Here is a 14,176-nt window from a genome sequence, read left to right as displayed (position 1 = left end):
GTTCATCCTCTTAGTTGGGGATAGCGGATAGTAATAGCAAATGGAAAAGGAAGGAAGAAACCCTCGTAAGTGCTCACTTTGAAATTGGGTGCCAAAGCTTGGCACTCAACTAACTATAGCTAAAGGCCTTTAACCAATAGTATACCAAAGGTGACATCTACCCTTTGGTATTGGCTAATAAGTAACCTATTTTGTGGAGCATCTAAATGGTATACCAATGAAACACCCACTTAATCTCACTTGAGGAAAGTATTTAGAACTCATGATATCATTATGAAGGTTATTCTCACTAAAATGTGCTTTCCTTTGTTTCCCATTCTATCCTGTTTATATGAATGGTTACCTTATTTTTTTAAGCATTTGGTTGTAATGAGGATTATTACAAATATAGACTTTAATACTTGCCATTAGTCATATGAGGTGCCTCACTTCTTTCCAAAGGTGAACGATGCCAGCTTTCAAATAAACCACCTGTATAGGAGTTAAATATATATGGCAGTGTCAACTCCAAATACTAATTCCACAACTGAATAAGGACTGGTAATAAATATTCACTCTACAGTAAAACAAAAATGGGACAATGAAAACATATTTTCAATTTACTGTTGCTCACCAGACAAATAAAAGCAGGCCTTCAGTTTAGTGTGTAGGTATGGTATTATTGTAGAAAACTGCTGCGTAGGTTAGATTTACAGAAGTAATGAGGTGACACTGATTGTTGTCTCATCAAAATATCAAAACCTACGTCATTTAACGCAAGTAAATACTTTGCAGTTTTTGTAAATTATGTGTCCGTTAAACAAAAAGACATAGGGCTCGATTTTCGCACCCACAATCGGGTGCGTTCGTGGCGGGAGGGCTGCGAAAATCCGGGATTCCCGGGGCGGGTCTGGAGCCCGGCTCCAACCCGCCCACTTCCGGGTTCCCCAGTGACGCGCTGACATGCGCGCGCAGCCCCCGCAATTAAAGCCGGCGGGATGCCACTGAAAGTACTTGAACAGGTACTTCAGGTTGTTTACAGACCTGATTGACCTGTTATTTTAGGAGGGATCGGGTTTTGACATGAACTGAGACTGTTTCCCATACTGGGGAAAACACTCCCAGTTCAAATGGACGTGTTGCAGCCATCAGCCTGTGGCAGCTGCAAAGGTCCATTTGACAGGTGGGGGTCGGGGGGGGGGGGGGGGAAGACCCTCACTCATTGCAGGAGGCCACTCTGTCACTTTGGACAAAGTTTGGCCTCCACCACCCTCCTCCTAACACTAAAATTCACCAACTTGCACACTTACCCCGGTGTCCAGACACATTTACCTACCTTGCGGACCCCCTCAAATGTACATCTTCCGGATGGGGGCCGCCGTAGCTGCAGTCATGACCTCCTCGGAGGGCGAACAGCATCACCAGCCTCGCCGTCCACCTCTGACACGTGGAGCTCCACAACACAGTGCTGTGACACATCCACCTGCATAGCAGGAGGGAGGGCAACCACAGAGAGAGATGCGTCGCAGAGGGCACTACCCTCGCCACAGGGTCTACAGACCGAGGCTCAGCTTCCTGGACCTCTCTGAGCAGCAGTGCACACGACATGTAGTCGTGGACATCTGCAACCTCCTTCATGCTGAGCTGCTCCCGGCTGGCCCGAGCACCATCTTCTTACCTGTCGCTGTCAAAGTCACCACTGTCCTCAACAACTTCTCCTCCGCATCCTTCCAGGGTGCCACCGGAGACATCGCCGACGTCTCTCAGTCGTCTGCACAAAAGAGCCCTGCAAATACACCTACACCCACTCTGCAGTGACACAATGGGTGGCATGAGTTGTGGGTCTTCATAGTGATCCTCAGGAAAGGGCATTATTGCACAAATCAGACAAGATTCGCAAAGACGTGGCAGTAGTGGTGACAATACAAATGTAAGGAGTCGTACAACACCAGGTTATAGTCAAACAGCTTTATTTGAAATCACAAGCTTTCGGAGCTTTCCTCCATCGTCAGGTGACGAAGGAGGAAAGCTCCGAAAGCTTGTGATTTCAAATAAAGCTGTTGGACTATAACCTGGTGTTGTACGACTCCTTACATTTGTCCACCCCAGTCCATCACCGGCATCTCCACATCATGGACAATATAAATGTTATGCGAGTTGATCAGAAATTAAATATAGGTAAACACTATGACACATTTGCCTTACACTTCCTACTGCACATATGTAATGCATGCCCTGTGGCTGCAGCACAGGTAGTGGCAGGTTGAGTGAGGCTGACCGTGAAAGAGATGCATGAGAGGGTGAGTATGAGATAGAGCCATTAGATTGTATGAGGATTGGGTTGAGTGGTAGTGGTGGGATGAGTACTGGCAAGGCGAGTAAGTGCAGGTAAGATGAGGATGAGCTTTGAGTGGGTGTGAGGAGTGATGTGATAGAGTAGTGTTGGCAGTTTAGTAGGAGATGTGGGGTGGGGGCGGTGATGTGGCAGATGGAGTGTAGGGGAATGAGTAAGTATACTCACTTTGGCTGACCTACTTAGGTCATTGAAGCGCCTCCTGCACTGTATGCAGGTGGGTGATATGTTGGTGGTGCAGGTGACCTCCTCTGCCACCTCAAGCAAGGCCTTCTTGGTGGCAGAGGCAGGCCACTTCCTCCTGCCCACCGGGGGGGAAGATCTCTGACCTCCCCCTCCTCCTCACCCCATCCAATGATACCTGGAGTGAGGCATCATTAAACCTGGGAGCAGCCTTCCCCCTGGGCTGCTCCATGCTGAAATTTTTCCTATTTTCTGCAGCATCAGTCAGTGGAGGACTGCCCCTTTAAATAGAGCTCCTCCAGCTGACAGACCTTACTGCGCACGCGTAGCCCGCCCGCCGTGCAGCTTACCAACAGGAAACCCGGAAGCACAGGTAAGTGGCTTCAATTAGCCTGCGATTCCGTGCGGAGCACACTGATTTCACCGGGCGCGTTACCTGCTGAGAACCCGCCACCCTGCTATTATCGAACCCATGGTGTGGGCCCTATGGTGGTCTTTAGTAGGACCAACATAATGAACTGGTCTTTCTACAAAATATTACACATTGTGAGTTCCAGTCATACAATCATAGAATACCAAAGCTCAGAAATAGCCCATTTGGCATATCAAATCTACACCAATGTTTTTCTCCACATCAGTCTAATCCCACCCACTCATCTTGTATCCCCCTTACTGTTTAATTCTCTTTTTCAAGCAACTAATTCTCTTTTTTTAAATGATGGTCTCTACTTCAACTCTGCTGTGTGTGGTAGAGAATTCCACATTCTAACCACCCTCTGTGTAAAAAAACATTTTCTCACCTTCCCCCTTTAATTTTTGTAATTATTTTGAATTTGCGCCCTCTTGATACCATCTCGCTGACAGTGAAAACACGATTTACCTTATAATAACACTTCATAATCTTGATAATCTCTATCAGGTCCCCTTTTAACCCTATAAACAAAATGCAAAATACTACAGATGCTGGAAAACTGAAAACAAAAGCAGAAAAAAAAGGGAAATGCCCAGCAGGTCAGGCAGCATCCGTGGAGAAACAGAAGTCGCTCAGTTGATGTTTCAGGTCCTGAGGAAAGATCTTAAGACCTGAAATGTTGACTGACTTCTGTTTCTCCAGAGATGCTGCCTAACCTGCTGAGTATTTACAGCTTTTTCTGTTTTTGACTTCCCCTTTTAACCTTCTCAGTTCTAGTGACAAAGCCTTAACTTCTAGCCTTTCTTCATAATTGTTAACCCCCATCCCTGGTAACATCCCGAGTGAATCTATACTGCACCTTTTCAATTGCTTTTATATCCTTCCGATGCACTTTGGCATCTCAGTGAGGGACTATATTATACACAATGTACCACATGCTTCCAAACTAAGAATATAAAATATTCAGTGAATGAACTTTTCCCACACCAACCTGAATATACAAGTATTTTATTAAAGTTCTCCCCTCCCTTACCCTTCCAAAGAATCTGACTCCTTGCTGAGGTATTGTTCCATAGGAGCCCATGGCCATCTGGTACCACATCCTAGTAGCCATTATTCATGTGTGAGTGTTGGAAGTCTATTCAACTGCAGAGGGCATCATAGCTGAGCCCAATCCTGTTGTCACCTGATAAAATACACACATGCACTTCTGGATAATGATCAGTAATAGGAATGCTGACCAATATTCTCATTCCCAGCCTAAAGATGGTGAGGCCATTTGTAGGCCTGCTGCCTTTACCCCACCTGAAACTAATCCAGCTAGCCCAACAGAGACTGGGGAACAAACTGAGACTTTTTGAATTTATGTGGCTTAGCTACTCATTGGATTGACTTGAAAAGCCAATGTGGGAACTAGGCATGGAAAAACATTTCTGTATGACTGCCACATACCCTACTTTTCAGGTTTTACAAGAATTTTTTTTTAAATTTGCAGACGTACAGTCATCAACTGTTCTTCGACAGAGATACGATTATACATATAGAACAGCTGGCTCACCGAACATTTTGCTGTCATGTTTACAAAATGGTTCAACATATGGCTGAAGGTGGAGAAGGAAATTAAGATTGATATATCAGAGTTTGCTAATCTGTTACTTACAATGAATACCATTTGATCTGGCTTTTTATTTTTCTATTTGCTTCATTTACTGCCACTGCACAACTGTAATTGGGAGGTTTAAGTTGATAGATAGTAGGGGACACTGTGAGTCAACATATAAATTGGCTGAGAGGTAACTTCAGATGCTTGATTTTTAAAAAAAACCTTTCAGACAAAAAAAAAGCACTTTGTACAAACATAATATTTTGTGCTCACAAGGCTATATAACCTGGAACTGTGAGGCACCAAGTACTTGGAGAATAACAGATGGCTGGAAATGTGTCACATGGCTGTAACGCTTGCAACATTTGGATGACATTCTAAACCAGAATAGCAAAGCTTGAATGGTTTATACAGGCATCTGAACTCTAAAAATGTGCCACATCTTTGGACGTTCCTATCAATCTTTGCAATGTATGTATAGATTGACCAGTGGAGATTGCATCTTCCATTATCATTGGCGAGCTGTACGGCCACATGGCGTTGTATTATGTAACGGGGAGTTTAAGATGGATCCTAGAGCTGTAAAGGAAAAAAATGTTCACAGAAAAACAATGCTGCTTTACAGAGAACAGTCTAGCATATGTTGTAAAGTCCTACTGTGCAAACACTAACTAAAGACTGCCCCTTTTTTAGGATCTTTAACATGGTAAATATAATTTTTAAAAAAGGATTAAGCTAGTCATTCTCCAAATTGAGAGTTTTAGATTTAACAATTTAGTAAAATTAACCTTGTGGTTTATTAGAGGTTAATAGGCTACTATAATTAAGCAGCCATTGGACAGACCACAACAAGTCTATCATATATTTCTATGGGGAAGTTACAGCAAGACAAGACCAACCTCCAGCTCATTCTCAAAATTACGTTTTGGTTAAAAGTTTCTATTCGCAATTATACAAGAGTCTTAACTTTGTTTGAAATTTAATGTGCTGCCTTCAAAAACTTCGAAGGAAACAAATAATGTTGTAATGAATAAAGAGAAAAATATGTGCATTTTTATAGCACCTTATCATGTCCTTGGGGTGCCTCAAAGTACTTTACAACCAATGGATTACTTTCAAAGTGCAGACACTTATTACTTAGGTAAATAACATCGTTTATTATTCTCTAGAAAGCCAATCTTTTATTTGCCACTCTGGTTGAAGTTGTAACTGTGAAGGTCACAACATTTCACAATATTTCTTCATTACTGACATAAATAGGAAAGCTGTTGACAAAATAACTACGAGATGCATACCAGGGAGGAGGGCAAGGAAGAGTGTGAGCAAGAGAAGAAACAACAAAAAAAGCATTTTTCACCTACAGTCTCCATTATCTTGGCTTTGGGTTTATAACTGAAGCATACATATCTCCTACTGGCTTCACAGACAGTGCCATCGCATTCCCTGAAACTTATTACGCACCAGTTTATTATAACTCAGTGGTTGCATTTTATCTCCACATTTCTTCCCCCTCCCACCCACAAAAAAATGGAGGCGTTGGTCTCCCCTCACACTGAGTAAATCAATGTCTCGTCCTTTCTCACTTTCCCCCACACTCTCAGACAGTCGCTTCTCCTGCACAGAATGAGGCAGACTCTGCTCTGTGCTCCCCTCACCAAAAAAAGGGAGAATGCTGCTTATTCTAGTTGAGAACAGATGAAATTCAATCCTCAAGAAAAACAGCGTCCTGAAGTACGAAACAAATGCTGGAAATACACAGTAGCTCAGTCAGAATCTCGAGAGAAACATATAAGTTATGTTTTGAGTAAGACCTTTTTTGGAGGGAGCTAGCCTGCCCTTGGTTGAATATATTATCTCTTTTAATGAAAGACAGAAGTAAGATCAGTAGCACATGTTTTGGTACTTTTGAGCTTGCACCATACTGCAGTGAAAATCTGATAGTCACGGCACCTGGACTGAATAAGATTTTAATTAAAGCAATATGTAATCTTAACTTTTATCTCACTGTTATAACTAAGATGAGGGAATAAACCATTTAACCTTACAAAGCAATGTGATCTTACATTTTTGTCTGTTAAAGTGAAAACTTGATAAGTGTTGAAACACATCTTTTTTTGTATTGTTAGTATATGTTAAAATATGTTGGGTGTTTTCTAATAATTCCATTAAAAGGATTTTAACAATTTCACTTGCTTGTTGTGGTACTGCATCATAAGCACAAATACTGCTCAATTATAGGACTATTACTTTTTAATTCTGATCAGTAATTATTGGTTTCTCACAATGGGAAGATTTGGTTTAAATTATTCAGATCTGTTAAAGTCTAAATCACTTAAATTGTAACAATAATTTAATCTTTACAATCACATATTGAACAGACACACTCAAATCACACTGCAGTAAAGACTCACTGAAGAAACAAAGATTGAAAGCAAAATGGTGGAATTACTGTCTAAAATGGGCACTCCGAATCTTAAACTTTCTCAAACATAGACAAAAGATAATACCGGATATTAATTAATTTCCTGGTTTTTGTTGAAATATGTGCCACATAATTGTTAGCATTGTACGGATTGTTCTGTAAGTTTTATTTAAAATGTTGCTGATTAAATGTAAAAATTACTACACTAGATGCATCAACCACCTTATTTTATTACTTGCCTTGAGAATGAAATTCTAACTATGTAAAAATGTATAAAACTTAAATTGGCCATATTTATTTCAAAACTGCTACCTACCACCAAGTTTTCACTGAAATCCCTTCTCCCTCCCCCCCTCCACAACCAACAAGTGCCAAAACCTAATTACTTTCAAGCCAAATAGGTAGCTGACATGTTCCTAGACCTCCACTGATCTCGCTCTGAATTGGTCACTACAGAGAGTAGTTTGAGGATAACTTGACTTTACATCCTGCCTCCCTCCCCCCTACCCCACACCCTGGAAGTGTTCTGGCCTCTACTTGATGTGTCTCCACAGCACTGCAGCTGAATCCAGCAACTTAACACTGTAGCAAATTCAACCAGGGTCCCCCATTATGTGTGCGTGTGGGTAGGAAAGGGGGAAGATCTGAATAAATTAGTAGCATGCCCAGAGATCAAATACGGAACCCTCTTCACTTTGTGTCAGCTTACTGATTTTATCATGTGCCCTCATGTGATCTTCTTTAACTTTGGAAGTTAGCAAAATATCTGCAACAGATGACAAATTTATTAAATAGAAAAGAAAGCCTAGGCTTTAACTTGTGGCCAGAGTTGTGCGGGCGTGGGCTGAGGCAGGCGGCAAACCGTCCAGCCCCCCGCCACGGCATGAGACCTGGGAGATTTTACGGCGGGAAGAACTTAGCTGGCCAGCGGGCAGAAGAGGGGTTTCGGGCGGCAGGAGGTTGCCGCCAGGGACCCGAAAGAATGGTCCCCGAAAAGTAAGTGCATAGGTGGGGGGGGGGGAGGCCTGGGGCAGAGGAGGCTCGAGGTTTCCCTGTGTGGCCCGGAGAAGCACTCCTGCAGTTCCTGGCCAACAAAAACATCAACTCACTTTTCTGGCCCTGAATCCACTTGCTGCCAGGTTTGCCTCATCTGCATATTTAAAGCAGGACTCCGCTGCCATCTTGGAGGTATCCTGCATACCTGCTAAATACAGCAGTTTAAGATTACGTCTTCTAGGAAGGCAGCATGATCAGAGGAGGTGAATCGCTGCCCCAATTTTAACTACTCACCTGCCCAGTTTTCGCTGAGGAGGCAGGGTTAAAATTGGGTCTAAATAAGTGAACATGAGCAGTGCCATAGTGTAGATTTTACAGTAGTCATTTAGCTTAACTAAGTAGGTGGTGAATATTAAACAGTCACAACAATTGTGCAAAACTATAATTTACATAATCTTCTTACATAGTGGTACCTTTTTCTCTCCCAATGTCCACAGAAGCTGTCTGACCTGACAATCTCTCTCTGAAGCCTCAGATGGACTTTCCAATTTCAACCATGCAGGTTGAGAAATACTTCCCAAAAAAACAGCCTGAACTAAGTACATTTAGTACAGTCTGTTAAATAAAATCCAAGGCAGCAGCCAATCAGACATATTTGAATCAATCCCATACGATGTTTGTATTTGAACTGAATGGCTTGATCATTCCCTTGGATATTAGGTTTAGACAAAATGACTAATTGTTGCAACTATTGTATAAAAATAAACTGAGGCATGATTTTCTGTGAGTGAAGCTGATTTTAAACTCTTGTGACAATTAAAGGACCCAATACCATTCTACATCTTGGACAAAAATACTTCATATTTGTCTCTCAGGGATGCTGAGACTACTTGTAACATCCTGACTGTTGCGCCAGCTGAATTCGGCTAACTCGCCACTGATCACAAATTGAACTGAGGACCTTATGATCTGTATGGTTTGATGTTACTTTTGATGGTGCTTTCACCAGTAGGCATTGGAGGATGAACTGCAATTTTAGTACAAGAGTAAATTGTATGTAGCATCTGAAGAATTTTCAGAAGTTACATTGAAAAACCCCATGATGATTGATGAGAAAGGCAGAAACATACTAATTTAAAAATTAAATGTAAGCTAAGGGAGTTGGAGAAAAACTAACAATAACTAGAACTGGGGTTAATTGCTGCTTGAAAATAACTTACTCTGTTTCCACAGTAACACAATACAATTTTCCAAGCTGCGACTAATTGCGTAATTAAACTATGCCCTATGAAACCATATTAGCTCATGGAAGCAGTAGGGATGGTGGCCTGTACCTACTGCAATATATTCCACAAGCCTTCAATATTCTTTGGCTTTGCTCTTCCTATTCAGCTTTCAAATATGAACAACATTGAGCTAAGTGATTGAAAAGCAGAAAGTAATTTCAAGGATTCAGAAGTTATCCCATATGAAGGTGGAGGTTATTTTTAAGGCAGTTGTGTTTCCAGCTCCTTCCCAACCCCTAGCATACCACGCAGTAAGAAATAAAAACTTACAGAAACATGAACAAAATCTCACTACACCATTTCTTTTTTATCAAATGTAATTTTCTGCATGTTCTGACAGTGAGTGAGCATTCCCGGAGAATTGGGTGATGTATTGTATTTTTAGTTTTCTGTTTTTGTGCAGTAGCATTTATTGTGGAACATTTATTATCGTTATGGAGGTCATTTCATTGTTATATCATAAATGTCCATTTATCACACCCAGAAAGCTCTTATTTTCTTTTGTCAGACCACAGAACCTTTTCCCAGTTAGAAGCACTTACAATGGATTAGTCAAAGGGTAACAGTGCCCCATTATGGCAGAAGAGCATAATGGCAGTCTATGTGTAGTATAATTGTTCTGAAAATGGATTAAATCCACAAAACTGAAAGGCAAATTTAGCTAAAGTTACAGTTATTGTTACAGTGTTTAATATTTTTCAATATTGAATTCATTCAAATTGTAAGATTTAACTAAACACTCTATGACCTTGAAATGACATGCAGATACTGGTGTACGAATGGTTAATGCATTTGTATGCAATTCCTTTATCTGCTATTCCAGTGGTTTCAAAGACAATGGCCCTGAAACTGGACTGGCTGGTGGATGCTGCGAAGTCCAAGTACAGATCAGCTCTCACTGAGGCTCCCACATCAGAGTTATCACCTTCATACAGAGTCCAAGGAGATAGGGAGAGAGATAGGGCCTGTTAAAAGTTATATCAACTGATAAGCCTGACCACAACTTGTGCAGTGCAGGGTGATTCTGGCTGCAGTTACAGGGTGAATATTGCTAGGTTATAGGATTACTACTAACCACAGAACATCATATGATCAAATCTTCAACCAGAGTTGCCAACCCTAATTCCAGGCCATGATTCCCCAGTGCTGTACAGTCCAGTGGTTGTGCCCATCATTGAGGAGGCTGAGCCCTCCTTCAAGCTTGAGGAGTAACAGACACTTGAGATATATTTGTGGTTTACTACCTACGCCTAGGGATCTTCAGATGTGCCTTTCAAGATCTTAAATAGCTGGGCTGGAACCCAGCTACAAATGCAATCTTAATTAATTACATTTTTTTCCACACAGCAGACTTCACAATACTTTATCAATACCTGCAATTGCCGGGCATTTAAATATTTTATATATAGCAATCATTACCAGGGAGCCCACCTGAAAACCAGACTGCCCAGATCAAAACTGGACAGGTACTTGCTGAGTGAAGTCTGTGTGTTAACATTGGTGCACAATGCAGTGTAGTAGATATAGAAACCAAAGTGATTTTTGGGTATTCTGTTGTATTCTGCTCTTTGTTGTGTGTGCAAGTCAGATATTGTGGTTCTTGTACTGGTTGCATGTTGCCATGGTGACAGGAATCAGTATGGTTGCAGTCGTGGTTCACATTGAGCAGCCTGCGGCTTGAAAGCTTGCTGTTTGTTATCAGCGGTGACATATTTCTACATGTGCATGTCTACCTTAAGATTTAAACTGCTTTTGGCATATATATTAAATGGCTTAAGAACAGAACTCAATTGAAGACAACAAGACAGATTTCTCACAAACCAACCCCTGGTGTTAGCTGAGAGCAGGGAAAAGCTTTAGATTTCTCAAAGTCAATACAATCTTCAGCAACTCTGATTCAGCATATGGCCAATCCTGCATTTAAACTACTGTATAGAGTAGGGACAAGAATTAGCACTACTTAAAAAATAAACTACTTGTTTAGTATATTCACATGGTCAGATACATGGCATTCAATGTTCTAGAGTTGCACCTCTGACCAGTATTGTAAAAAAGCTCAATATTCACATACTTCCATTAATAATTACCCAGAATACACACACAAAAACATTAAGTAAAGCAGGTTTACTTCTTATTTTATCAGTATTCAGACAACAATGAATTAGTTAATATTACATTTTTTGTTTTTACCCTCAGGCATGTGAAACAGTGTATCTGCCATAATGGAGTACTATTACTTAGACCAATGGATGATTAGTAACAACTAATTTTAATGGTTGAAAACTAATGGAGCAAAGAAATAGAAAAACAAAAAAAAGCTCGATAAGATGCAAAAACTAAATAATGCAGTGTGCAGTTTGCTGAGATTAATGTAGCTTATTATTAATGGTGATGTATTACATTTACACCAATAACTGAAGCTATGATCTACAACAGGAAAGAGGTTTATAAGCCAGCAGTCAATGGGTAATCCAGGACAAAGCAGCCCGCTTGATTGGCACCCCATCCACCACCTTAAACCTTCACTCCCTCTACCACTGGCCCATCATGGCTGCAGTGTGTACCATCTACAAGATGCACTGCAGCTTCTTCGACAGCACCTCCCGTGACCTCTACCACCTAGAAGGACAAGGGCAGCAGGCGCATGGGAACAACACCACCTGCACGTTCCCCTCCAAGTCACACACCATCCCGACTTGGAAATATATTGCCGTTCCTTCATCGTCACTGGGTCAAAATCCTGGAACTCCCTATCTAACAGCACTGTGGGAGAACCTTCACCACACGGACTGCAGCGGTTCAAGAAGGCGGCTCACCACCACCTTCTCAAGGGCAATTAGGGATGGGCAATAAATGCTGGCCTTACCAGTGATGCCCACGTCCCGTGAATGAATAAAAAAATTGAATAAATCCGGAAGAGCCAACCACAGTCCGCTCTGCAGATAATTAACCATTCTTTAGTTTCTCTTATACTGTACTTAATGGGATGTTAGGGCCGCTAGTTCCTGGCATACATGGCTTGAGCAGCCAATGAAATCTCCAAAGTAAACTTGCCAGATTCACTAAGGCTGGTCACCTTGTGGTGGCCTTGGCACCCCCCCCCCCCCCAAGTGCAATCTAAAAGAAGCTTTTGATTTCTAGTTCCTGTTTTCTAACTGTAAACACCTTCTTTCCAGGTTTTGCTGAGATTGAGTGATTTAAAAAAAAAATAAAGACGTGGCACTTCCTCATTTAATGTGCTCATGCACACACATTAAATGGTCCCCTGATAGCTTAGTGAATTTGGGCACCGAATAACTGAGCTATATCAAACGGAAAGGTACCAGGTTCAGTCCCTGGTTTATGCAAAGTTAGCCGATCTCATGCAGGCAACAGTAGGGGTACAACAATTGGCCTAGGTTAGGGAAGGAAAAATTGGCTATTGTCCCTGCTGCTTGTGCTTGTGCATCTCTCAGCTGTGATGCCTCCTGAGATCAAACGGACTGCCACCGCTCAATGTTAAGGTTCAAATGACTGTTTAGGTCAGGTACCAGTGGACTACCGGTGCCTGTGGAACTATACCTCAGCTAGCCATTAACACCTTTGGGAGGGCAGAGGAGACGAGGAAATTGGAAAAAGACAAAGAAGGAAGAAAATTCAATAAGATGCATAAAATTGGATAAACCTTTAAGATCCAGCAATATGCTCTTGCACTGACATCTTTCACTAGAGCTGTTAGACATCTGAGCTCATCGATGAGTTGTGAGCTCATCGATGAGTTGTGACCTCATCTATGAGTTAGAAGGGAGAGACTTAACCTTACTGTGCCATCCAGTTCCCTTGTGGCTAATTGTTCTTTTTAATGAACAGGTTGTGATGCAACCCAGAATTTCAGACGAAACTATTTATGATTTTCAGTGAAAAATGGGAGTGTTTCTGACTTACTGAGGTGACATCTTAGTCTTCAGAGACATAGACAGAATCATAGCACAAATGCAGGCATACACTCGCCACGCGTGCTTTTTAACCGGCAAAAGGTTTCAGAATACTGGTAGATTAGACACATTCCTACGAGGGGGTAAAGAAGGGCATCCAAAGCTAGAGCTGCCTGAATGACTAAAAACATAGAGAGTAAAATGAAACAGAAAAAGGAGGCTTATGATAAATGTTGGGTTCATAATTCAGTACAGAACCAAGCTGAATACAAAAAGTACAAAGGAGAACTGAAAAAGGAAATAAGAGGGGCAAAGAGAGTGTATGAGAGTAGATTAGAGGGTAACATAAAAGGGAACCCAAAAGTCTTTTAGAAACATATAAATAGTAAAACGGTAGTCAAAGGAAGGGTAGGGCTGAAGAGGGACCAAAAAGGAAATCATCTTGTGGAGGCAGAGGGCATGGCTGATGTATTAAATGAGTACTTTGCATCTGTCTTCACTACAGAAGAGGATTCTGCCAATGTCACAGTAAAGGAGGAGGTAGTAGAGAAGTTGGATAGGATAAAAATAGATAAAAAGAGGAGGTACTTAAAAAGTTGGCAGCGCTCAAAGTAGAAAAGTCACCCGGTCCGGACAGGATGCATCCTGGGTTGTTAAGGGAAGTAAGGGTGGAAATTGTGGAGGCTCAGGCCACAATCTTCAAATCCTCCTCAGATATGGGAGTGGTGCCAGAGGACTGGAGGATTGCAAATGTTACACCCCTGTTCAAAAAAGGGGAGAGGGATAAACCCGGTAACTAAAGACCAGTCAGCTTAACGCGGTGGTGGGGAAACCTTTAGAGATATTAATCCAGGACAAAATTAATTAGCACGTGGAAAAATATGGGTTAATAATTGAAAGCCAGCATGGATTTGTTAAAGGCATAGTAACAGACTTCAGGAGGACATAGACAGACTGATGAAATGGACAGATACATGGCAGATGAAACTTAATGCAGAGAAGTGTGAAGTGATTCATTTTGGTAGGAA

At 41.6% G+C, this 14,176-nt stretch overlaps 1 protein-coding gene across 3 annotated transcripts in view; it reads left to right on the top strand.

The window, feature by feature from the left end:
- Nucleotides 1-6,718, top strand: part of dcaf17 (ddb1 and cul4 associated factor 17) — a 57,625-nt gene extending 50,907 nt beyond the window's left edge. For all 3 annotated transcript variants that reach the window (XM_067987472.1, XM_067987470.1, XM_067987471.1), the window contains exon 15: nt 4,423-6,718. In XM_067987472.1, coding sequence (XP_067843573.1) covers nt 4,423-4,551 — 129 coding nt within the window. In that variant the 3' untranslated portion in view covers nt 4,552-6,718. The remainder of the gene's footprint in view (nt 1-4,422) is intronic.
- The last annotated feature ends 7,458 nt before the right edge of the window (nt 6,719-14,176 follow it).

This window comes from Heptranchias perlo, chromosome 7, assembly GCF_035084215.1.
Source record: "Heptranchias perlo isolate sHepPer1 chromosome 7, sHepPer1.hap1, whole genome shotgun sequence".
NCBI classification, from domain to species: Eukaryota; Metazoa; Chordata; class Chondrichthyes; order Hexanchiformes; family Hexanchidae; genus Heptranchias; species Heptranchias perlo.
The sequence above is the reverse complement of the archived record's forward strand: the minus strand, read 5'-3'. Positions and strand labels throughout refer to the sequence as shown.